This window comes from Leucoraja erinacea, chromosome 29 (assembly GCF_028641065.1).
Source record: "Leucoraja erinacea ecotype New England chromosome 29, Leri_hhj_1, whole genome shotgun sequence".
Classification (NCBI taxonomy): domain Eukaryota; kingdom Metazoa; phylum Chordata; class Chondrichthyes; order Rajiformes; family Rajidae; genus Leucoraja; species Leucoraja erinaceus.
Genome location: NC_073405.1, coordinates 9914357 through 9939702, shown reverse-complemented (window position 1 = coordinate 9939702; position 25346 = coordinate 9914357). Strand labels below are relative to the sequence as shown.

The window sequence follows — 25346 nt, the reverse complement described above, 5'->3', positions numbered from 1 at the left end:
GCTCCACATTCCTCCTGCAATGGGGTGACCAGAGCTGCAACCATATCGTCGAATGGTGCCTAACTAAAGTCATATAAAGCTGCAACGTGTCTTCCTGACTCTCATACTTAACAGGGATTAGTATAAATATGAGGATGATGGTCGGCACGGACTAGATTTCCATGCTGTTTCTCTCTATGAAATAGCACAGCAAGGCAAAACGTACAGGGATACACTCATCGAATATTGCCAGCAATCACACTGAGGCAAAGAGTTGACAGGTGGAAAAATCACCAAAGGAATTTGAAATCTATGTTTGCATTCATAAAACATCTACTGGTCCGTAACAATTGGTCCATTTAGATAATCCTCTGAAATCTTAAAGCACACAAATGGATCATTTACCATAAAAATAAATTCCTTTTACAAGCAACTTTTGAGTTGAATGTGTGTAGGAAGGAACTGCAGATGTTGGATTACACCGAAGATAGACACAAATTGCTGGAGTAACTCGGCGGGACAGGCAGCATCTCCAGAGAGAAGGAATTGGTGATGTTTCGGGTCCCTTCAACCCCTGCTCCTAATTTGAAGATTCATGTCATGTAACTCAGCGGGACTCCTTCTATCCCGAGGCTGCCTGTCCCACTGTGTTACTCCAACATGCTGTGTCCATCTTTGAGTTGATTACCTTGTCTATATTAAATGGAACCACAATTTTATCGCTGATAGGGGATATTGGATTGAAGCATAAGACAGATAAGACTAATAATTCACAAGCAACATGAAGCACTGGACAAAGCCAGTCGACTTCCCCAAATGCACCCACCTCTGTCGGTGAGATTTCAAAGACCTCTGCGATTTTGGCGTACAGTTCCTTAACGTTGGTGAAGCCCTCGATCCTGCCGGTGGGGCTGCCGTGAGCCAGCTGTGTGTGGAATATCAGCCGAGGCCGAATGCGGGGGGGGGCAGGGGCCTCGGTCGCCGCCGGCAAGCCTTTAGCTTGCACCGTGGCCCGCGTCTGGCTCTCGTCGGCCGCTCCATTCTCCATCAACCTGGTCTCCTCCGACTTTGTCGACTTTTTACATTTCCTCCTGGAGCCACGCAGCATCTTGGTCTGGGATGCAGAGATACCGGCTTCTGAATAAAAGATGACTTTTGCCACACATTGGAAGCGAGTATTACGTGAGTAACATGAGCCTGGTTTGGAGCTCGGAGCACAAAACCTTATACATAACTTACCAGGTAATCTCATTAAAGGAAAAAGACACTCTACAGACTCTCTTCATTAGCCTGCCGGCTATCGAGAGACAAATTCCAAGTTCTTTTTGACAATAAACACAACTGATTGTGGATTCCAAAGTGTCGCCTAAGTCTAAATATTGGGCTACGTAGATCATAGAACAGTACAGCACAGGAACAGGACATTCGGCCCACAAAGTCCCTACCGAACATGATGCCTAGACCAATGTTTATCTGCCTGTACATTATCCATATCCCTCCATTTCCTGCATATCCATACGCCTATCCAAAAGTCTCTTAAACGCCACTATCATACAGTATCTGCCTCCACCACCACTCCTGGTAGCACTCGCCACTCTCTGTTTAAAAACCCTGCCCTGCACATAGTCATAGAGTTGTACAGAATGGTAACAGGCCCTTTGGCCCATCCACGCCGAACAACTTGCCCGGACTCCACTAGGAGATATGCAGGGTGAGTTTTTTACAGAGGGTGGTGGGAGTCTGGAACACACTGCCCAGGGTGGTGATGGAGATACATATGAGAGTGGCATTTAAGAGACTTTTGGATGGGCACATGGGGATGTGGGGAATGGAGGGATATGGATAATGGGCAGGCAGAAGAGTTCCGTTTAACTTGGTGTTATGTTCGGCATGGGCCTCTTGGAAGCACAAGTAATGTAGTAAAGGGGCTGTCCCATTGCGGTGACCTAATTGGTGAGATTAGAAGAGTTTAGGAGAGTTTGAAAAAGTGTCATGTTGAAGACCCCCTTCAACTATGTTGAAGACCTCCTTCGACCTCCTTCGACTATGTTGAAGACTAGCTTCGGGAAAATTGGATAGTGGAGAGTGAAGACGACCTCTTTCGATCTCCTTCGACCTCCCTTCAACTATGTTGAAGACTATCTATGACTACCTTCAACTACCTTCGATTACCTTCGACTACCCTTGATTACCTACGAATTACATGCCGACCTACTACGACCTACTTCGACTAAACCTACGAATAGAAAATAATATCGATTTTTTCCATAGCGGCCATGTTTTACTCGCGGGCATTTTTCAGCAAGTTGAACAATACTCCGCAACCTAGCTGAGGCCTCGAGTATGCGGGAACTACTCTCGAGCATGAAGGAAAGTTACAAAGACTTTGTGTCGACCATGCTGCGAGTATGAGTCGAGGGCAAACTTTTCGAAACTCGCAAATTAGGTCGCCGCAGTGGGACAGGCCCTTAAGTCTCTCTCTGTGTGAAGTTTGCACGTTCGCCCTATGACTGTGTGGGTTTCCTGCAAGTTACCTCCCAGATCCCAAAGATGTGTGGGGTTTGTAGGTTAATTGGCCTCTATAAATTGTAAATCTGTAAAGAAGGGTCTCGGCCAGAAACGTCACCCGTTGCTGCTCTCCGGAGATGCTGCCTGTCCCGCTGCGTTACTCCAGCTTTTTGTGTCTATCTTCTGCAAATTGCCCCTTAGTGCATCGGGAGTGAGTGAGAAAGTGAGATAACATAAAACTAATGTGAACAGGTGATTGACGATCGATGTGAACTCGGAGGGCCAAACTGTATCTTTCAATCTGTCAAGAAAATAAACAAAATGTAGCTTTCATTACTTTGCAAAATACAATGTTCTGGAGGAACTCAGTGGGTCAGGCAGCATCTGTGGAGGAAATGGAAAGGCCATGTTTCAGGTCAGGACCATTCTTCAGACTGATTACATAACTGTTAGGTGCAGATGGTTCAATAGTCCGGAAGGAACTGGTTTACAACAAAGATAACTCAAAATTCTGGAGTAACTCATCGGGTCAAGCAACATCTCTGGAGAAAAGGAATAAGACGGTCTGAAGAAGGGTCTCAACCCGAAATGTCTCCTATCCCTTTTCTCCAGAGTTGCTGCCTAACCTGTTGAGTTACTCCAGCATTGTGTGTCTATCTTTAGCTCAATGGTTCCATGTTTCAATGGTTCTTTACTATCACATGTGCAGATGCATAGTGAAATGTTGTTTTTGCATTCAGTTCAGTTAAGTATTGCCATACCTAAGCACAATCGCTGATTTGTACAAAGTGCATAAAAATAGTCCACAGCCAGGTTTTGGTGGCATTTTCAAAGTCCAGTCCGGTCTACGCGAATGGTCCAGTTGTCTGACCTGCCTGGCTACTCCATTTTTTCCTTCAGGATTCCAGCAATCTGCAGTGTCTCCCATTCCACTCATTTTCTTATTACTTATTCATAGCAAAAACAAATCATCTACTGAACCATTAGAGAAACTAATGACTTAATTGTCATTTTGAAATGATGCCCTAATGCATTAGTTAATTTGTAATTTTTAAAAAATGATGCAAATAGCTCTGGACATTTAATGGGCATTGAATGCATTTTGAGGCCCTCTTCCCAACAAAATGGCAGCTTAGTAACACAAGTTAATTTTAACTTTGTCCAGCTGAGAGACTTTGGGTATAGTTTTACTGTAATAAGATCTGTTAATGTTAGAAATTCTCCTGGCAATTGCACTCAATGAATACTTTTATTAGGTCCTCGGTGGCAGTAAACTGTTGATTAGAGTGCGACGCACTTCTTAAATAAGTCATTTTAATGATGAGTGGAAAGTGAATATTCAGCAACACCAAAACCGAAACTGCTGGAAATACACAGCAGGTCAGCCCGCATCTGTGGGCAAAAAAACAGTGTCAAAGTTTCAGGTCGAAGACCCCGTGTCAGAATTTTCAAGTTGAATTTGTTCAGAGAAGAACATTGGACATAGAACAGTACAGCACAGGAAGAGGCCCTTCGGCCCACAGTATCCGTGTCGAACATGGTATCAGGTTCAATTTATCTCATCTGCTGGAACGTGATTCCTATCCCTATATTTCCTGCACATGGGTTTTCTCCGAGTGCTCCCAGTGTCCTCCCACATTCCAAAACACGTGCGGGTTTGTAGGTTAATTGGCTTCTGTAAATTGCCCCTAGTGTGTAAGATATAACTAGTGTACGGGTGACCACTGGTCAGAGAGGACTCGGTGTGCCACCCTGTGTCTCCAAACTAAACTAAACTAAACTAAAAAATGCGACACCTGCAATGAACAAATTTCAGTTTCTGCGGTTTAAGATCATTTGAGAGGAAGTGCTAAAAGTTACTTTTGTGGTACTCTCTGCAGGTGAAGGAAAAATATTGAAATCTTCAACATCAAGCTGGTTACTGAGGCACTGTCACAGAACCTTTGAGCTGTGCATCTGTGCAGCCCCGAAATGAGAGATTTTATGAATGTGCGTTATACCGGAAAGTGCGCGATAGATTTCACATATGATACAGTCAATATTTTAGCGAGGAAGCCAGTGTGTCAATAAGTGTATTCATTGGATGCCATAGAAACCTCAGTAACCATAGCACAGGAAGCCCCAGATCTTGTTCTAACCCGTTAAGAGTGGGCCTGTTTTACTGTACGTGAAAGTAAACCATTGGATGTATAGAGCGATGATTATAAAGCCGAATTATTGCAGGGGCACCTCCGGGGGGACATGAGGAGTCGTCGATGAAGAACGGTCATTAATTCGACAAGGACTGTATTGGCGTTGAGCACGTGTCCAGAGTGAAACGGCTACGGACAGGAAACAAAGGGATTTTGGAACGAGTACTAATTCCCCGTTAGTACCTCCGCGGTGACAACGGATTATATTAAAACGGTTGGTTTGTACTTAAGGAATATCCATTCTCGAGATCTCTCTACAGGGCTGAAAAGATGATCGTCAACCATTCGTAGTGAAGTGCTGGTGTTGAGAAGGAATTATTTGTCCCCAAATTTCTCATCAGTTGAGGTCTCTATCAGAGAATGTGTGGGAGGCCATGGCATAAGTCTGAAGAAGGGTCTCCACCCGAAACGACACCCATTCCCTCTCTCCAGAGATGCTGCCTGTCCTGCTAAGGTACTCCAGCATTTTGTATCTATCTTCGGTTTAATCCAGCGATCGCAGTTCCTTCCTACACGTGGCATAATTGAATGGGAATGGACTTCCCCTGAGGGAATTTCAAAATGGACAGTAATTATAGCAACTTTCCCGCACAGAATTACAAGACGGCAGCGAGGAAAAAGGCAGGCCTACAACACAGGAGGTTAGACAGTGACAATGTCTCCGCATCATATGCTGTAGTGTCTCCCAAAGGGAAATCGCAGGCAATCAGACCCCTGGCGAAAGACTTCACCGTGATGAGAAGGCAGCAAATCTTTTGTTATCCTAATCCTTCAGAGCGCAGAGTGGATGGGAGCGACTTTCCAAGTAGACGTAGCGAGATACGACGCGAGAACGCTCATCTCCCTGTGCTGAACGGCAATCAAAAATACAGGGCGGAATCCACCAACAACAACAACAGCACCACCTTCGAGGACATGTCGGATGAGAACTGCCTGTATGAGAATCTGGATGCGTATTGGGAACAGTCACACTTCCAGGTGTACGCCCAAAATACGATCACCTACACAACTCCGTCCGAGCTCTTTGTAAGTGAAGACAGAAGAAAAACGTTGAGCAAAGACACGACAAAGATGTCTGATTATTCAGGCCCTCGACCTCCTCCTCTTCCTGCAAAGTTTAAAAGGTATTTGGTTCTAGCTATAATCAAAAAACTTATACCGTATGTAATTGAAAATAAAGTATGTCGTTTCTTGTGAAATTGTTAGCTATTTGTAGAGGATAGCTATTCTTGGTTTATTTCTCTGGAACGCCAGAGGTTGAGGGGAGACCTGATGGAAGAATAGAAAAGTACAAATGCCATAGATAGGGTAGATAGTCAGAACCTTTCTCCCAGCATGGAAATGTCAAAGACTTGGTTTAAGGTTATTGGGGCAATCTTTACGGAGATGTGCGGGGCAAGTCTTTTACGTTGTGGGTGCCTAGAACGTGCTGCTAGGGGTGATGGTGGAACCAGATATGATAGTGGTGTTAAGAAGCTTTTAGATAGACTCATGGATATGCCGAGAATGGAGGCATATGGATCATACACAGGCAGATGAGATTAGTTTTGCTTGTTTTTTTTTTGTTTTTTTTAACCAAAAAATTTATTCAATTATTAAAAAATAATATTTACACTACAATAAAACAAGCCAGAACCCACCACCATAAATACAATACAAACATATATCCATAATAAACTATTATACAATTATGATACAATCCTTATTGAGGATACATTCAACACCCTGCGGAGCCCAGCGGTCCCGAAACTCCCTCAGGGTGCCCACAGACAGGGCGTATTCCCTTTCTAATCCCACCCGGGCACGGACGTAACCCCGGAAAAGGGGCAGGCAGCTGGCCTAGTTTTGCTTGTTATCATGTTCGGTACAGACATTGTGGGCCGAAGGGCCTGTTCCTGTGCTGTACTGTTCTATGTTCTAAATCTCCCTGAAACAATTCCCTGTCCATAACTTCCTGAACGTGGTAACTCGAGTAAATAGAATGATAGAGAAGTCATATGCAATGTTTGTCCTCATTGAGTATCGGAATGCAAGAGTCAGGGCATTGAGTACAAGATGTGCAGGAAGGAACTGCATATGCTGGTTTAAATCGAAGATAGACACAAAATGCTGCAGTAACTCAGCGGGACAGGCAGCATCTCTGCAGAGAAGGAATGGGTGACGTTTCGGGTCGAGATCCTTCTTCAGACTAAACTGTCAGAAGAAGGGTCTCGATCCGAAACGTCACCCATTCCTTCTCTCCAGAGATGCTGCCTGTCTCACTGAGTTACTGCAGCATTTTGTGTCTATCATCGGGTATACAAGTCTGGGCATTGAATATAAGAGTCAGACTGCATTTGGACTATTGCATGCAATACAGGTCGCCCCATTGCAGGAAGAATGTGGAGGCTTTGGAAACAATGCAGAGGAGGTTTACCAGAATGATGCCTGGATTAGGGCATATTGGATGCAGGGGAGAGGTTGGACAGACTTGGATTGTTTTCTCTAGAACGCTGGAAGTTTGCGGGAGACGTGATGGATGTATATAAAATGATAAGAGGCATAGGTCGAGTAGATAGCCAGAAATACTAGAGAGCATAGTTCTAAGGTGAGAGAGGCAAAGTTTAACGAAGACATGTTAAAAGGGCAAGTTTGTTACACAGAGGAGGATGCAGCCCTGGAACATGTTGCCAGAGGCAATGGGTGAGGCAAGGATGATAGTGGCGTTTAAGAGATTTTGGGATAAGCATATGGATACGCAGGGAATGGAAGGATATGGATTATGTGCAGGCAGATAAATTTTGGTCTTGGCATCATGCTCTGCAGAGGCATCATGGGCTGAAGGGCCTGTTCCTGTGCTGTACTTTTCTATGTTCTATGTTCTAAAACGTCCCTCTGCATCCCTCTGTAAAACATGGCATTATCTTATCAAAGACCAGATCTGCTCTCCCCCCTTTAACTTTAAGAGTTCTCTCCTGCTTTCAAATATCCCTGTTATTCACCATGTGCACTATTCATTGCCTGACGTATAAATCATACTAAATATGAAATGGCACAGAACCAGAGATATCATCATCGTCAATCATTTGGACATTTCTTCATAGACATTGCACAAGAAAAGGATAGTTTAATTTAGAGATACAGGGCAGAAACAGGCCCTTCGGCCAGCTGAGCCCGCACCGACCAGTGATTCCCGCACATTAACACTACCCTACACATGCTAGGGACAATTTTACATTTACACCTACAAACCTGTACGTCTTTGGGGCGTGGGAGGAACCCGAAGATTTCGGAGAAAACCCACGCAGGTCACGGGGGGAACATACAAACTCCGTACTGACAGCACCCCTGGTCAGGATGGAACCCGGATCGCTGGCGCAGTAAGGCAGTAGCTCTACCGCTACACCACTGTGCCCCCCTAACTTTGAGGATAGGATAAGGAGAAATTTGGCCTCAAGCCCATTCATGAAAAAAACAAGATTGGTCGGGTTGAATTATTGGAAATAAATTTTGAGGGTACAGTGTGTCTGTCTTCAAGACGATGCTATACTATACTATCATCAATGTAAGTGAAGATAATCTTTTCTTTTATATGTCCTGACCAAGATTTATCCCTTCACCAACATCATGGGCAGCACAGTGGCTCTGCCGGTGGAGCAACTGCCTCACAGCGCCAGAGACCCAGGTTCGATTCTGGCCTCGGTGTGGAGTTAGTGACCACGTGGGTTTTAGGCATTTTTAGGATTTTAGAGATACAGCATGGAAACAGGCCCTTCGGTCCACCAAGTCCACGCCGACCAGCTATCACCTCATGCATTAACTCTATCCTTCACACTAGGGACAATTTACAATTTAAACAAGCCAATTAACCTACAAACATGTACGTCTTTGGACTGTGGGAAGAAACCGGAGCACCCGGAGAAAATGGCCAAATTGTAAATTGGTCCCTAGTGTGTGTACGATAATGTGCGTGGATCGCTGGTCGGTGCAGACTCGGTGGGCTGAACGACCTGTTTCCACGCTGTATCTCTAAACTAAACTAAATTAAAGGTGCTGCCTGACCCGCTGAGTTACTCCAGCAATTTGTGTTCTGCCGAAGATTCTAGAACCTGCAGTTCCTTGTGTCTCCATGAGAATATTCTACTGGGTTCATCCTAATAAATAATAAATGTCCATGGGGTGTCGTTGCGTAGTTTTTTCAACTCTTTGTTGGATTATGTTTTATCGCCTGAATTACACCTTTCGCATCTGTTTTTTTTCCATTTAGCATTTCCTTATCATATCATTTTGGCTACCTAGAATTCTGTACCTCAATGTAATGTGGCAGGAAGTTTATTTAACCAGTAGCAGTTGGTGGGGGTATGAGTGGAAAATTAAACATTTGCCTATTTGTATAACAGGAAATGGCAGTTTTACACAAAAGTCCTGTACTCTCAATTACATCAGTACACATATTAATTGCCTCACTGCCAGTTACTAGACTGTCCATCTGTACCAGCTATTCACTGCGGCATCTTCAGTTACAGCCACATAACTTATTAAGAACCTTTTGGCATAGCCGCACGTGGATAATTATATCGGCGCTCCCATCTCTCAGTAAAACGGCGACACGTCCCTAAATACAGCCATGCTTCACTGTCTTTTTGCTGTTGCCACCAGCACTTTGTTTGAACAGTACGAGGAGTTCAGTTTAGTTTAGAGACACAGCGTGGAAACAGGCCCTTTGAGTCTGCGCTGACCATTGATCCCCGCACACTAACACTATCCCACACACACTAGGAACAATTTGCAATTTTGAAGAAGGTTCTTGACCCATCAGGTCACCCATTCCTTCTATCCAGAGATGCTGCCTGTCCTGTCCCGCCCCGCTGAGTTACTCCAGCATATTTTACCTATCTTCGGTGTAAACCAGCACTTGCAGTTCCTTCCTACACATTACAATTTTACCAAGCCAATTAGCCTCAAACCTGCACGTCTTTGGAGTGTGGGAGGAAACCGAAGGACCCGGAGAAACCCCACGAAGGCCATGGGGAGAATGTACAAACTCCGTACAGACAACACTCGTAGTTGGGATCGAACTCAGGATCAAGCGCCAGAGACGCCGGGTTCGATCCTGGCCACGGGTGCTGTCCGAACGGAGTTTGTACATCCTCCCTGTGACTGCGTGGGTTTTCTCCGGGTGCTCCCGTTTCCTCCCACACTCCAAAGACGTCCAGGTTTGTAAACTAATTGGCTTCAGTAAAATTATAAATGATCCCTAGTGTGTGTAGGATAGTGCTAGTGTACGGGGCGATCACTGGTCAGCGCAGACTCGGTGGGCCAAAGGGCCTGCTTCCGTGCTGTATCTCTAAAATCTAAAGTAAAGCTGGTTGAGCTGCTGCCACATCGCACCAGACAAGTGCTGTCTGTGTGGAGTTTGCACGCTGTGAATTCCCCCTGAAAGCTCCGGTTTTCCCCACCTCTAAATACATGCAAGTTTTACGTTAATCTGCCTCTGTAGATTGCACCTAGTGTGTAATGGGAGGATGCAAAACTGGAATAACATAGAACTAGTGGGAACGGGTGATCGATGGTAGACGTGGACACGGTGGGCCGAAGGGCCTGTTTCCATGCTGTTCCCATAAAACTAAAACAAAGCAAATCGTGGCTTTCAAACTCATGTTTCTGTAATATTCCATTTCCTGCTCACGAAACATTTATGGCTTAACAGGAATGTTGACAAGAAATGCTGGGAACTGTTTCCTTGCATCCCAGCAGTTTTTCAATCAGTGTCATTTGCGGTATTTGGTGCAAGTCTAGTGGTCATGCCACTGTTAAGAAGGGTCTCGACCCGAAACGTCATCCATTCCTTCTCTCCAGAGATGCTGCCTGTCCCGCTGAGTTACTCCAGATTTTTGTGTCTATCTGCCGTTAGATACCTCAGATCTGATTGCAGGTTAGAAATTGAGTTCATTTCTTCTATTGAACTCATTCCGCTCAGAGAAATTATTTAAAAAATGGTTGACCTATCTTTTACATAACTGACCATTCTGAGCACTTTTCTCAACGTGACCTTTCTGTCAAATGATGTCAACCATTTCCAGAGTGAGACCACATGCAAACTGGAGGAACAGCACTTCATATTCCACTTGTACATCTTGAACGTATGAACATTGAGTGCTCCAATTTTAGGTAACACAATCCTACAAACGTCACCCCAATGCCTCCTCCCCACTCCCCCATCCCCATATTTCCCCCCCTGTGCCCCATCTTGATTTGCACCCATTTCTCCCCTTGCCTTTCCCCCTTTCTCCGTCACCAATATCCCTTCCTCCGGCTTTACATTTCACGCCTCTTCTATCCTTATCTCCTCATCTCACACCTTTTTGGCGTTTCATCACTGGCCTTTCCCCAACCATCTGCTCAACCACCCCCCCCCCCCCCCCCCCCCCCCTCTCTCATCTGTATCCACCTATCACTTGTCAGGCTTTGTCCCATCACAACCTCTCTTCCAGCTTCCTTCCCCCCCCCCCCCCCCCCAACTACAATCAGTCGGAAGATAAGCCCCAACCTGAAGCATCCCCTTTTAAGTTTAGTTTAGAGATACAGCATGAAAACATGCCCTTTGGCCCACCGAGTCCCTGCCGACCAGTAATTCCTGTATACTAGCACACACTATACACTAGGGACAATTTACAATTTTTACCAAAGTCAATTAACCTACAAATCTGTACGTCTTTGGAGTGTGGGAAGAAACTGGAACATCCAGAGAAAACTCATACAGGTCAATAGACAATAGACAATAGGTGCAGGAGCAGGCCATTTGGCCCTTCAAGCCAGCACCGCCTTTCAATGTGATCATGGCTATTCATCCCCAATCAGTACCCGTTTCCTGCCTTTTCCCCATATCCCCTGACTCCACTATCTTTAAGAGCCCTATCTAGCTCTTGCTTCACAGTATCCAGAGAACCGGCCTCCACTGCCCTCAGAGAATTCCACAGACTCGCAACTCTCTGTGTGAAGAAGTGTTTCCTCGTCTCCGTTCTAAATGGCTTACCCCTTATTCTTAAACTGTGGCCCCTGGTTCTAGACTCCCCCAACATCGGGAACATGTTTCCTGCCTCTAGCGTGTCCCAACCCTTAATAATCTAATATGTTTCAATAAGATTCCCTCTCATCCTTCTAAATTCTAGCGTATACAAGCCCATCCACTCCATTCCTTTAACATGTGACAGTCCCGCCATCCCAGGAATTAACCTTGTAAACCTACGCTGCACTCCCTCAATAGCAAAAATGTCCTTCCTCAAATTAGGGGGCCAAAACTGCACACAATACTCCAGGTGTGGTCTCACCAGGGCCCTGTACAACTGCAGAAGGACCTCTTTGCTCCTATACTCAACTCCTCTTGTTATGAAGGCCAACATGCCATTCGCTTTCTTCACTGCCTGCATGCTTACTTTCATTGACTGATAAACAAGGACTCCCAGATCCAGTTGTACTTCCCCTTTTCCCAACTTGACACCATTTAGATAATAACCTGCCTTCCTGTTTTTGCTACCAAAATGGACACCCTCATCCACATTTATCCACATTAAACTGCATCTGCCACGCATCTGCCCACTCACCCAACCTGTCCAAGTCACCCTGCATTCCCATAGCATCCTCCTCATAGTTCACACTGCCACCTAGCTTTGTGTTATCTGCAATGGGGAGAACGTACAAACTCCGTGCAGCCAGCACCCGTAGTCAGGATCTCTGGCACTGTAAGGCAGCCTCTCTAAGGTTACCCCACTATAACACCTACCCGTGTTCTCCAGAGATGTTGCCTGACCTCCTGAGTTACTCCAGTACTTTATGTCTTTTTCCTGACCCGAAACGTCATCTGTCTATTTCAGTCCGTAGAGGCTGCCTGACCTCTGGTAGGTTTGGTTGTGATTAAAATTCCAACATCTGACCACTCGACAAACCCTGCCTGTGGCCATCAAACAACCACAGCACCAGGCGGTTCAAACAGACCGCATTCATCAAACTCCGCTCAGCCTTTGATGCCTGTGGCCACAGCCTGTGTCACGGTGGCTTGAAAATGTCGGTTAAATATCGAGAACCAGAGGTAATAGAATTAAGGTGAAGGGGGAGAGATTTAATAGGAGGTACACAAAAATGCTGGAGAATCTCAGCGGGTGCAGCAGCATCTATGGAGCGAAGGAAATAGGCAACGTTTCGGCCCGAAACGTTGCCTATTTCCTTCGCTCCATAGATGCTGCTGCACCCGCTGAGTTTCTCCAGCATTTTTGTGTACCTTCGATTTTCCAGCATCTGCAGTTCCTTCTTAAACAGAGGTTGAATAGGAGCCTGAGGAGTGACTTTTTCACACAAAGGGTGGTGGGTGTATGGAACAAGCTGCCAGAGGAGGTAGTTGAGGCATGGACAATCACAACGTTTAAAAAACAATTAGACAGGTTCGTGGATAGGACAGTTTTAGAGGGCCAAACGCAGGCAGGTGGGACTAGCATAGATGGGACATGTTGGTCAGTGTGGGCAAGTTGGGCCTAAGGTCCTTTTTCTACACTGTATCGCTCCGACTCTATGAAAGGCCCATTTAATCTGAAAAGGGGCTGCTGCAATTTTCCATGTGATAGGAATGTGTGTTTTGGGAAGAGTGCAGAATTTGAACCAAACTTCACACCAATGCACAGTGCTATAAGATTCTCAGTTGGGCAATTTGTAGCTTATCTGATTCAGATAATAGCTTGCACCTAAGCTTGACCAAGAAAAGATCAGAAAATAAGGTGAAGGAAGGAACTGCAGATGCTAGTTTAAACTGAAGATAGACACAAAATGCTGGAGTAACTCACTCTGAAGAATGGTCTCAACATGAAACACCACCCAATCAATCCCTCTATGCAGAGGTGCTGCCTGTCCCGCTGAGTTACTCCAGCATTTTGTGTATCTTCAGAAAATAAGGTGGCACAGTGGCAAAGATGGTAGAGCCACCACCTCACAGTGCTATAAACCCGGGTTCAATCCTGACCTCGGGTAATTACTACCTGTGTGGAGTTTGCATGTTTCCTCCAAGTGCTCCTATTTCCCCTCACGTCTGAAATGCAGACCTGAAAGAATGCAGACCTGAAATGTCAACAATCTACATAGAGAATTAGCATGTAAGAAGGAACTCCAGATGCTGGTTAACACCAAAGATAGACACAAAGTGTTGGAGTAACTCAGCCAGGCAGCATCTCTGGAGAAAAGGAATAGGTGATGTTTCGGGTCGAGACTCTTCTTCAGATTAAGGGAGTGATTAATGCCCCCGTCCCACTTAGGAAACCTGAACGGAAACCTCTGGAGACTTTGCACCCCACCCAAGGTTTCCGTGCGGTTCCCGGAGCTTTTTGTCCGTCTCCGTACCTGCTTCCACTACATGCAACCTCCAGCAGCCACCTGCAACCTCCGGGAACCGCACGGAAATCTTGGGTGGGGCGCAAAGTCTCCAGTGGTTTCCGTTCAGGTTTCCTAAGTTGGACAGGGGCATTATTAGACTCTCAGTCTGACGAAGGGTCTCGACCCTAAATGTCGCCTATGCTTTTTCTCCAGAGATGCTGGCTGACCCGCTGAGTTACTCCAGCAGTTTGTGTCTATATGGAGAATAAAGATGGATTAAATTAGTGTATGATTAGTGTAAATGAGTGATTGACTGGGTGCATGTGGAATCGGAGTACCAATGGGTGGGTTTCCATGCTGTATCTCTATAACCTAACCATAACTTAACTAAACCATACCGCTTTTTAGCACAAAAGGTTAGTAACCTTTCTACTGCTTGTCCCATCACGACCATTTATCTGGTGGATGCAATGAGTTGTTGCAGTTATCGTTGAAACATTGATAGTATTATTCGCCAGTGGCTTTGTCACTAACTTCTGAAGGTAACCTGCAGACTCAGCACAAGAGGGCACTCTTGACCTACAGCACAATATCTCAGCTGCCTCCTCGAGCCAATATTCGAGCCACTGCCTTACCGAGCCAGAATCCCGGGTTCAACCCTGACGACAGGTGCTTGTCCGTACGGAGTTTGTACGCTCTCCCCGTGACCAGCGTGGGTTTTCTCCGAGATTTTCGGTTTCCTCCCAAGACGTACAGGTTTGTAGAAGCGGTGCTGCTTCTCCCTGTGTACAGGCAGCAACTGAAGATAGCACTGCCAGAGGTGAGGACAGCACAGAGCTGGTCTGGGGTGGGGAGGCAGAGGAGCTACTACAGGACTGCTTGGAGTCAGTAGACTAGGCATAGTTCAAGGACTCGGCAACGGACCTGAATGAATACGCCACAGTCATTACAGACTTTGTAAGGAAATGTGTGGAGGACTGTATTCCTACAAAAACCTTCGGAGTGTTTCTGAACCAGAAGCCTTGGATGAACCAGGAGATCTGCATCCTTCTGAAGACCAGATCCCGGGCATTCAGGTCTGGTGATGCAGAGGTCTATAAGAAGTCCAGATTCTTGACAAGCCATCAAAAAAGCCAAAAGGGACTTCCACTCAAAGCTGGAGGATGGGGCGGATGGTCGGCAACTGTGGCAGGGCTTGAATGCCATCGCCTCTTACAAGGCGAAATCAGGAAAGCTCAAGCCTCAGTGAAGCATCACTCCCTGATGAGCTCAATGTGTTCAATGCACGCTTGATAGGGAGAACACTGATGTGCCTTCCCGAGCCCCCATACGCCCTGATGGTATTACAGTCACAGTTACAGAGGCCAACGTCAGAAGATCTTTCAGGGGGGGGTGAACCCTAGGAAAGCGCCTGGACCTGATGATATACCCGGTCGAGTTCTCAAAACCTGTGTAGAGCAACTGGCTGGAGTTCATTCATTCGTGCCGCTGGCCACTGGTTCAATCTCTTCCAAAATCTATTTATTGATCCCGATTTCACAAATTTCCCACAAGCCACCACTTCCCTTGAGAAACGTGGCAAAACATTAGTGAATAACTTGCAGGTTTTCCACAAAGTAACTGACGATATTCGTAAAGTTCCTGGCGATGTAGGGAAAGACATACAAGGAAAATGTGAGAGAGTGATTTTAGCTAGCAAAGATCTTGAAGAAATACAAACATAGCTAAAGTTCTCAAAGGTATCTGTAATGCACAAGATATCAACATGACTATAGAGTCTGTAGCTTGTTTCAGGTATGCACCAGTGACCTCAGCTGAGGTAGAAAGAAGGTTTTTCACTGAAGCATATTCTGATAATTTGAAAATAATGCTAGTAATTATATGCAATCAGGCAACTTTTGTCATTTACTGTAGTATACATTTATATTATCAATTTAACCATATTTTGGTGGTGGAAATACATGACTTTTTTTGTCAATAAATATCTTTTTCATATCTTTTTTGTAATTTTATGCCTTTTTGCCTACCTATTTCAGAGTTTTTTAATGCCTAAACATCCTGGCTCTAGTCATGACCAACAGAGATGGCTGATAAATGAGTCACTGGTGGAATGATGTTATCTGTGTGTGAAGGTGCCAGGTTAGAATGCGTGAAGATGCTGTCTCTGGCCTGCTGTGTCTCAGCACTGAACTTTTTGCTGCAAAAACACTGGCTCCTGGGGCTTGGTGCATCCTCAGTGTTGATCACCAGGGTCTGCGTTCCCACCACCATCAGACATCCCCCCCCCCCTTGCAAACCCTTCCCTCTCCACCAGAGGGCGGAGGCAGAGCCGAGCTTCGAGTCCGATCATTCGATAAGATCAAAGCCACTGTCAGAAGAGGTGTGTCGGAAAGAACTGCAGATGCTGGTTTAAAGCGAAGATAGCCACAATATGCTGGAGTAACTCAGCGGGACAGGCAGCATCTACGGAGAAAGAATTCCTTCTCTCCAGAGATGCTGCTGCCTGTTCCACTGAGTTACTCCAGGATGTTGTGTCTATGTCAGAAGAAGTGGTGGAGTCAGAACTGGTCACCATGTCTGTGTGGTCTTTAGACGTGAATAAGCAAGGCATGGAAGAATATGATCCTAGTGCACGCAAACCTGGTGTTTTGTGTTCAGCTGTGGTCACCCTGCTATGGGAAGATGTCATTAAACCGGAAAGTGCTGTGAAGATTTACAAGGATGCCGCCAGGATTTGCTGCCAGACTTACAGGGAGAAGTCGGGCAGGCTAGGACTCTATTCGGAGCACAGGAAGACGAGGAGTGACCTCAGAGAGGTGTACAAAATCATCAGAGGGAGAGATAGCTTCGAGATGCACAGAGTCTTTAAACCCTTTGGGCAGCACAGTGGCACAGCGGTAGAGTTACTGCCTTACAGCGCCAGAGACCTGCGTTCAAACCTGACTATGGGTGCTGTCTGTTCAGAGTTGGTATAAGATCATGAGAGGATAGATAGGGTAGATGCACAGATTTTGTTATCCCGTGTAGGAGAATCGGGAACCAAATGTATATGGTGAGAGGGAAAAGATTTGATAGGAACCTGAGGGGCAACTTTTTTGCATAGAGGGTGGTGAGTTATATGGAACCAGCAGCCAGAGAGGGGTAGTTGAGAACAGATTATTTTACCCACAATGCCCATGCAGTCACACGATGCCAGGTTAAACCACATAAGGACATCTACTGTACCCGCTGTTCCAGGGGGACTCGGACAGGCTAGATGCAGGACAGCCTCGGCCATCGTTTTGCTGAACACCTACCCGATGTCAGCCTGAAGTCCCTGACAAGGGGTCAACACAGCTTTCCCAAGGATTCTGTCCTGGGGGAAATCCTTTAGAAAGCGAGATGGAGGAGAACTCATTTTCACACAGAGAGTGGGTATGAACATCTCTGGAACTTCTCCCTGCCACAGAGGGTCCCCTTGAGGCCAGTTCATTGGCTATACTTTAAGAGGGAGATTAGATTCAGATTCAGATTGGATTCCTTGTGGCAACGAAATGCATTTAGCATCTCCCTTGAAGAGGGACATAGCAAACGAGAATAAAAAAGGTACGGGATACTGAGGGGGATGATCATTGCCATGATCATATTGAATGGCGGTGACAGCCGGCTCGAAGCTGTTCCCGATGGCGTACTCCTGCAACCTAATTTCTATGTTTTCTATGTTTCTATACATTTTTCTATACCTGCTTTGTTGTTTCGACTCCGTCCAAACAAACCCAACAGTCATTGTTTAAGAGGTGAAGCAGAGATTCACCCCAGCGGTATGAACATTGACTTCTTTAACTTCAAGTTACCCTTGCTTTCCGTCTCTCTCCATCCCCTCTCCATTCCCAGTTCTCCGACCAGTCTTACTGTCTCCGACTACATTTTATCTCTGTTTGCTTTGTTGTTACCTTCTTTGAACTAACAACAATCTATTCTACATTGTTCTTGATCCCCATTCCCTTTGTCCTGTTTTCACACCTTACACATCCTTATCTGTACTCTTCCTTATCTATGTACCTCCCTCTCCCCTGACATCAGTCTGAAGAAGAGTCCCGACCCGGAATGTCAACCATCCCTTCTCTCGAGAGATGCTGCCTGTTACTAAGCTAAGTTACTCCAGCATTTTGTGTCTATCTTCGATTTAAACCAGCCTCTGCAGTTCCTTCCTAAACACATAAGGGCATATGTTTGAGTCAATGTTTCCTTGGGTAAAAGGGTGAATCAACCAGCTATTTAAGGATATCAAAGGGGACAGATTGGTGGACAGTGATAAAGGGAGACATTAAAAAATGTCTTGATGTTGCTGAAAATAAATTGGAGTGGGGGTTATGGATGTTTTGTGTGAGATCGTTCACCGAAATGAAAGGCAGCTTGGGGAAGTAGAAAAGAAACAGTGATATTTGTAAATCATTTTATCTTGCACTAAATGTTGTTCCCTATAGCCTTCATCTGTACACTGTGGAGGGCTTGATAGTAATCATGTATTGTCTTTTTCTTTGACCGGATAGCACAGCAAAAAAGCTTTTCACTGTACATAGAAAATAGGTGCAGGAGTGGGCCATTCGGCCATTCGAGCCAGCACCGCCATTCAATATGATCATCCAAAATCAGTACCCCGTTCCTGCTTTTTCCTCCATATCCCTTGATACCGTTAGCCCCAAGAGCTACATCCAACTTACTCTTGAAAACATCCAGTGAATTGGCCTCCACTGCCTTCTGTGGCAGAGAATTCCACAGATTCACAACTTTCTAGGTAAAAAGGTTTTTCCTCATCTAAATGGTGGCCTACCCCATTCTTAAACTGTGACCCCTGGTTCTGGACTCCCCCAACATCGGGAACATTTTTCCTGCATGTTCCAATAATAAGCTCCACTAAACTAAACAAAGGCAAGAGAGGGTACACAAAAATGCTGGAGAAACTCAGCGGGTGCAGCAGCATTTATGGAGCGAAGGAGATAGGTAACGTTTCGGGCCGAAACCCTTCTTCAGGCAAGAGAGCACTAGAGTCACAACGAACCTTTATAAAAAGCCTTTTATAAGGCTTTCTTGACATCCTCTGAGGGAGGGCTATATGTATGTATTTATGTATGTACTTAATCTATGAACCACTGATGTATAACGTTGGTACCTCCACCAATGTAAAGCACTTTGGTCAACAAGAGTTGTTTTTTAAATGTGCTATAGAAATAAAAGTGACTTGACTTAACTTGACTTGACTTGACGATAAAACTTTGGCCTAGTCACAACTAACGACTTGTTTCCGGTTCTTTAGGAAGAAAGTAATGGCTTCAGGGAAGGGAGCAGCATGGTGGCACAATCTGTGGAGCTACTGCTCCTCAGCTCCTGAAACTTCCCTAAGCTGCCTTTCATTTTTAATGTCTTACGCAAGTACATCACGTATCCCCCAGATCTCTCTGTTCCTCAATCTCTTCGTCCTGTATCATTGCTCCTCGACCTACGTTGGGGTTACGTACCGATAAACCCATCATAAATCGAAAATATCGTAATTCGAGAATGCATTTAATACACGTGATCACGTGGCCGTTGGATCGCTGCTGTTACACGGCAAAGTCAAATTATCGTAAGCCGAAGCGTCGTAAATCGGGGAGTACCTGTAGTCTAAAGAAGGGTCCCGACCCCGAAACATCACCTAGGCTCAGGGATTAGGTTTGACTACTGTCACATGCACTGGACTTCAGTGAAAAGCTTTTTTGCATGCTATCCAAACGGATCAGATATACTGTAACTAACACACCCGAAAACAGTCAGTAGAAGTTCATAGACATGCTGAAGAAGGGTCCCGACCTGAAACGTCACCTACCCATGTTCTCCATAGATACTGCCTGACCCACAAGTGACTGCAGTAGTTGTGTCTTTTTTTCGTAAAACAGCATCTGCTGTTCCTTGTGTGCACATCCTATAGTTTGCACTAGCTCTCCTCATTCTTCCAGTCAAAATATAAGATGATATGAACATTTTTCTGTATTAAGATTCATCTGCCACATGTCCATGCAGTCAAGGTATTAGTTCAGCATTGCATTAATCTCCAGGTACCTTCACTCTCTCTTGTCCCCCCCCCCCCCCTTGTCCAGTCCTATATCACCTACACGGGCGATACCTCACACATTCTCCAGAAGAGTCCCGAACCAAACCATTGTCTGCCCATCTCCCCCACCGATAGAGCAATACACCATGATAAGATTTACCCTGGTAAATGGAACTAGAGGAACCGAGCAGTTCTTTGGCGGAGATGATAAAATGGGATTAGCATAAGTGGTTGTGCAATGGTCAGTGTGGACAGTGGGCTGAGAGGTTTATGTCTGTTGGCTACAATAGTATCTTTTCCCAGGAAAAATCAAATACTAGAAGGCATAGCCTTAAGGTGAAAGGGGCAAAGCTGGAAGGAGATGTGCAGGGGCATGTTTGCCACACAGAGAATCGTGGGTACCTGGAAGGCTCTGCCAGGGGTGGTGGTAGAGGCAGACTGGATAATGGCTTTCAGATAGGCACATGGATATGCAGGGAAATGGAGAGATATGAATCAACGCGAAGCTCGCCGTCCCGGGTTAGGGATCGATTTTGGGAACTCCAAGCCGCAGGAGTTTCGACCGCCCCGATGTGGGAGCTCGATCACCGGCTGCGGATGGTTCGACCCCCCCCCCCCGACCGCGGGAGGAAAGGAGGAAAGAAGATAAGAGTTTATTGCCTTCCATCACAGTGGGGCATGTGGAGGAGCCGCTGTGGTGGATGTTTATGTCAAATTTCGACGTAGTTGTGTGTCTTGTTGCTTTTTTGGCATGACTGTATGGCAAACCAAATCATATGTTGCAAATAAATTATGATTCTGATTATTATGTGCGGGCAGAGGAGATTATTTTTTCTTAGCATCATGTTCAGCACTGATATTGGGGGACGATGGGCCTTTATTGGAGCCAAGACTCTATGACTTGTTTATTTCCGTGTTAACAGTCAGTTCCTCACGCGGTGCGCGCATGTGGTAAACGAGTGAAACATTGCACGCTGGTGGTCTGAAACCAACGAAGAATTTAAGAACTAGAAACTCAAAGCCAACTTTATAGGAACAGGTAGGTTTCCCACAAATAGCCTCAACCTCCAGCAGACTGACCTGCTGTGTGAGAAGGAACTGCAGATGCTGGTTTAAACCGAAGATAGACACTAAAGTGCTGGAGTAACTAAGCAGCACAGGCAGCATCTCCAGAGAGAAGGAATGGGTGACGTTTCGGGTCGAGACCCTTCTTCGGACCCTCCTTCACCCCACTTTCAGTCCAACCCAAAACTACACCCATCCTTTTTCTCCAGAGATGCTGCCTGACCCGCTGAGTTATTCCAGCACTTTGCGCTCTAAACTAAACACTTGCATGTTTTTAGTTTAGTTTACTTTAATTTAGTATAAAGATACAGCACGGAAACAGGCCCACCGATTCCGCACCAAGCAGCGATTGCCCCGCACATTAACACTATCCTACACACTGAGGACAATTTACATTTATACAGAGCCAATTAACCTACAAACCGGTACGTCTTTGGAGTGTGGGAGGAAACCGGAGATGTCGGAGAAAGCACATGAGGTCATGGGGAGAACGTACAAACTCCATGCAGACAGCACCTGTGGTCGGGATAGAACCCGGGTCTCTGGCGCAGCTTCCACTCTCTAAATCTGCAGCTGGTAGCCTGAAGGCAGACACATTAATGTTCATGGAGGTTGGTAGCAAGTCCCCTGTGAACAGCTCAATCAGTAATCTGTCTTACTACAGAGGAAACCGCTTGGCATCTTCAGATAAGAAACTTCAGAACCCAGTACAGGAAATATCCGTTATCTCTATCTCTATATGTTTCTTTCCTTTCAATTTGATGATCAGATAATTGTGTTACAAATCTTGCAAAATTGGATCGCTTCTCCGCTATAGAAAGTGAGCAGAGGGTCTACACTGAACCACGCAGTAGAAAATGTTCATGGTGCCATTAATTGTCAGCACAGCAAATGTGTCCACATCCGTAACTTTTGCTAATCTAGCAATTTTATTTTGATCCCAACAAAAAAAAAAGTGGAATTTACCAGGAATTATTATCAGTCCTTAATTTAGTTTAAAGGTACACAAAAATGCTGGAGAAACTCAGCAGGTGCAGCAGCATCTATGGATCGAAGGAAATAGGTGACGTTTCGGGCCGAAACAAGTTTAGTTTAGTTTAGAGATAGATCGCGGAACAGGCACTTCAGCCCACCGGGTCCGCGCCAACCAGCGATCACCCCAGACACTAGTACTATCCTACACACTATGGACAATTGTTAGTGTCTGGGGTGATCGCTGGTCGGCGTGGACCAGGTGGGCTGAAGGGCCTGTTCCCGCGCACTATCTCTAAACTAACCTAAACTAACAAATTCTTACCGATGCCAATTAACCTCCAAACCAGTGTGTCTTTGGAGTGTGGGAGGAAACCGGAACACCCGGAGAAAACCCACGCGGTCACAGGGAGAAGGTACAAACTCTGTATAGACAGCACTAATAGTCCGGACCGAACCCGGGCCTCTGGCGCTGTAAGGCAGCAACTCTATCACTGCGCCACCGTACCGGCGCTAAAGTCAAGTGTCAACAGGAAAATAAAACTTGTTTTTGTGATTCTTATAATTATCATTTGTTGCTGAACATTACTTTGAAGGCAAAATGGCAGTCAGCTTTCAAACCGCAAGTTCTTAGCAACATCGATGAGATAAGAGGCCAGTTAATTGGTTTTGAGAGTTGTTTGGTGGATGGATTTTAACCAGGCCACTAAATAAAACGTACTGGCCTTGACAAAACGTGTCATGAGACCTTTGAATCCCAATTGAGAAAACTAAGCCGACCTGAAAGGTCGTCTGTCCATTCCCTCCACAGATATTGCCTAACCTGCTGAGTTCAATGGTTCAACGGTACTTTATTGTCACATGTACCTAGGTACAGCGACATTCTTTCTTTACATACAATTCAGAAAAATCTTATGCTACATGAGCACAATCATACCTCAGTGTGTAAGAATAGTAAACATCCAGCACTTTGTGCTTTACTCAAGATTCTAGCATCTGCAGTTCCTTATTTTAGCATCTCAATTGCAGGGGGCTTCTAGCAATGCTACAGGAACCATCATGGCAGTCTCGACCTAGATATCAGGCTGCATTTGTCTGCCTGGCTCCCCGGGCACTGAGATGAGGATGGTAGATGTGTGGTAGAGAGCAGGAAATGCAGAAGTTTTGCAGAATCTCTCACGGTGCCCTTTGCAACTTAATTTCTCCATTGGCATTTAATTGCCCGTTTTGTTGACTAATTAGGTAGCAGTGCAGTACAATTTATTTCAACTCCGCCCCATGAAATGGCATTGCAATCATGCCGTTTGATGGATTTTTTAGAGTTCAGACTGCTCAGCACATGAATGCAAGGATATAAAGTGCCGTTGAACAGAAAGAGACCAGTCAGTGAAAGACCAAACAAGAGGTTGCTGCAGAAGCAGTGGGGGACTGACCAGGGTGTCAGCTTGCCCGATGGCAAGTGGGCTCCTGATGAAATGGCCCCCCTATATCAAGTGGGCCCCTGATGAAGTGGGCCCCCTTTGTCTCCTGGCAACCAATATTTTTAGACCCAGTCCGCCACTGTGCAGAAGTCAAGAGTCTGCAGTCCCCCACAACTGGGGCGGCACGGTGGCACAGTGGTGAAGTTGCTCCCTTACAGTGCCGGAGACTCAGGTTCGATACTGACTATTAGTGCTCTCTGTACGGAGTCTGGACTTTCTGTCAAAGATAAATTGCCCAGCTTCAAGAAGACAGCCAGGGATAGGGATGGGTAGAGCGCCTAAAAATGCTGAAAGTCCTTTTCATGTGTTGTAATAATTCTCTGCTTTAAAGAAGATTGAAACTGAGCATCTGTAAATGACACTCACGGCAGTCTACTGTAGTCAGATTCTGTTCCCTGTTGTCAAAGGACAGATGGCAATCGTAAAACAATAAAATAAGATCAAAAAAGTAACAAGCCATTTATCTGTAACTTATCTGTAATGGGGTGGAATTGGGTTGTATTTACTCTGCTGTGTCTTTCGGAGGTGCATGATGTATTTTCGATATGACCATTGGGGATGAAAAAAAATTCCTAAAGTGCTTGCTGCAACAAGCAAAACATCACAGGGAAATTCTGTATATAGGTGGTAGATGAATCTTTGTTCATTGAGCAACCTCCTAGATTGCTCCATCGTGATCACTGCAGTTGGCGCTCGTGAATAAAGTCTCGGTTGTCTTTGTGTTTTAAAGTTTTCTTTAACAGTTCTCCCTGTGACCACGTGGGCTTTCTCCGGGTGCTCCGGTTTCCTTGCACATTCCAAAGACATGTAGGTTAAATGGCTTCTGTAAAAATTGTTCCTAATGTGTAGGATAGGATTAATATACGGGTGATTGCTGATCGGCACAGACTTGGCCTTGGTAACCTAAGGGCAGATGTGTTGATGCACATGCAGGCTGTAAGCAAGTCCCCTGTGAACAGCTCAACCAAAGGAATGGGCCTGTTTCCAATGTATCTCTAAACTAAACAAAACTAAACCATCTACCCGCCTTGCTTCTCCCCCCCTCCCCCCTCCCACTGACCTCTCTACCTGACATCATTGCCATATGCGGTCTCACTTCTATGGACTAAGTGGACCACAGCTTGGCATTCAACACCATCATCCCCAATAACTCCCCCCAACACTGACAATGGACCCACAGCACTTGGAAGGTCCCTGGTTATATGGCAGAACATTTGCTGTGTTCTGGTCATCTTTTATCTCCATGGCGAACAAAGGTTTGAAGCTCCCCGTCATAGCACCTACAATTGTCTCCCTTGCCTTTCTTTAGGCTTTGGACTTTAGAGATACAGCGCAGAAACAGGCCCTTCGGTCCTCCGAGTCTGCCGACCGGCGATTAGATTACCGCGTGCACTAACACTATCCTACACACGAGGGACAACTTACAATGACACCGAAGCCAATGAACCTACAAACCTGGACGTCTTTGGAGTGTGGGAGGAAACCGGAGCACCCAGAGAAAACCCATGCGGGTCACAGGGAGAATGTACAAACTTTGTACCCTCATATCCCTCTAAACATGTCCTATCCATGTACAGTAGCATGCAAATAAATGCAATAGATATCCTCGGTAAAGGTTCAGATTTTAATGTACATGAAGAGTCACGAGAGACTCAAGAGAGTCAAGAGTGTTTTATTGTCATGTGTCCCAGATAGAACAATGACATTTTTACATGCAGCAGCACAACAGAATATGTAAACACA

At 45.6% G+C, this 25346-nt stretch overlaps 1 protein-coding gene across 1 annotated transcript in view; it reads right to left on the bottom strand.

The window, feature by feature from the left end:
- Positions 1-2357, bottom strand: part of LOC129711142 (PDZ domain-containing protein GIPC3-like) — a 56436-nt gene extending 54079 nt beyond the window's left edge. The window contains exon 1 of the mRNA XM_055658572.1: positions 806-2357. Coding sequence (XP_055514547.1) covers positions 806-1231 — 426 coding nt within the window. The 5' untranslated portion in view covers positions 1232-2357. The remainder of the gene's footprint in view (positions 1-805) is intronic.
- Between the last annotated feature and the right edge of the window lie 22989 nt (positions 2358-25346).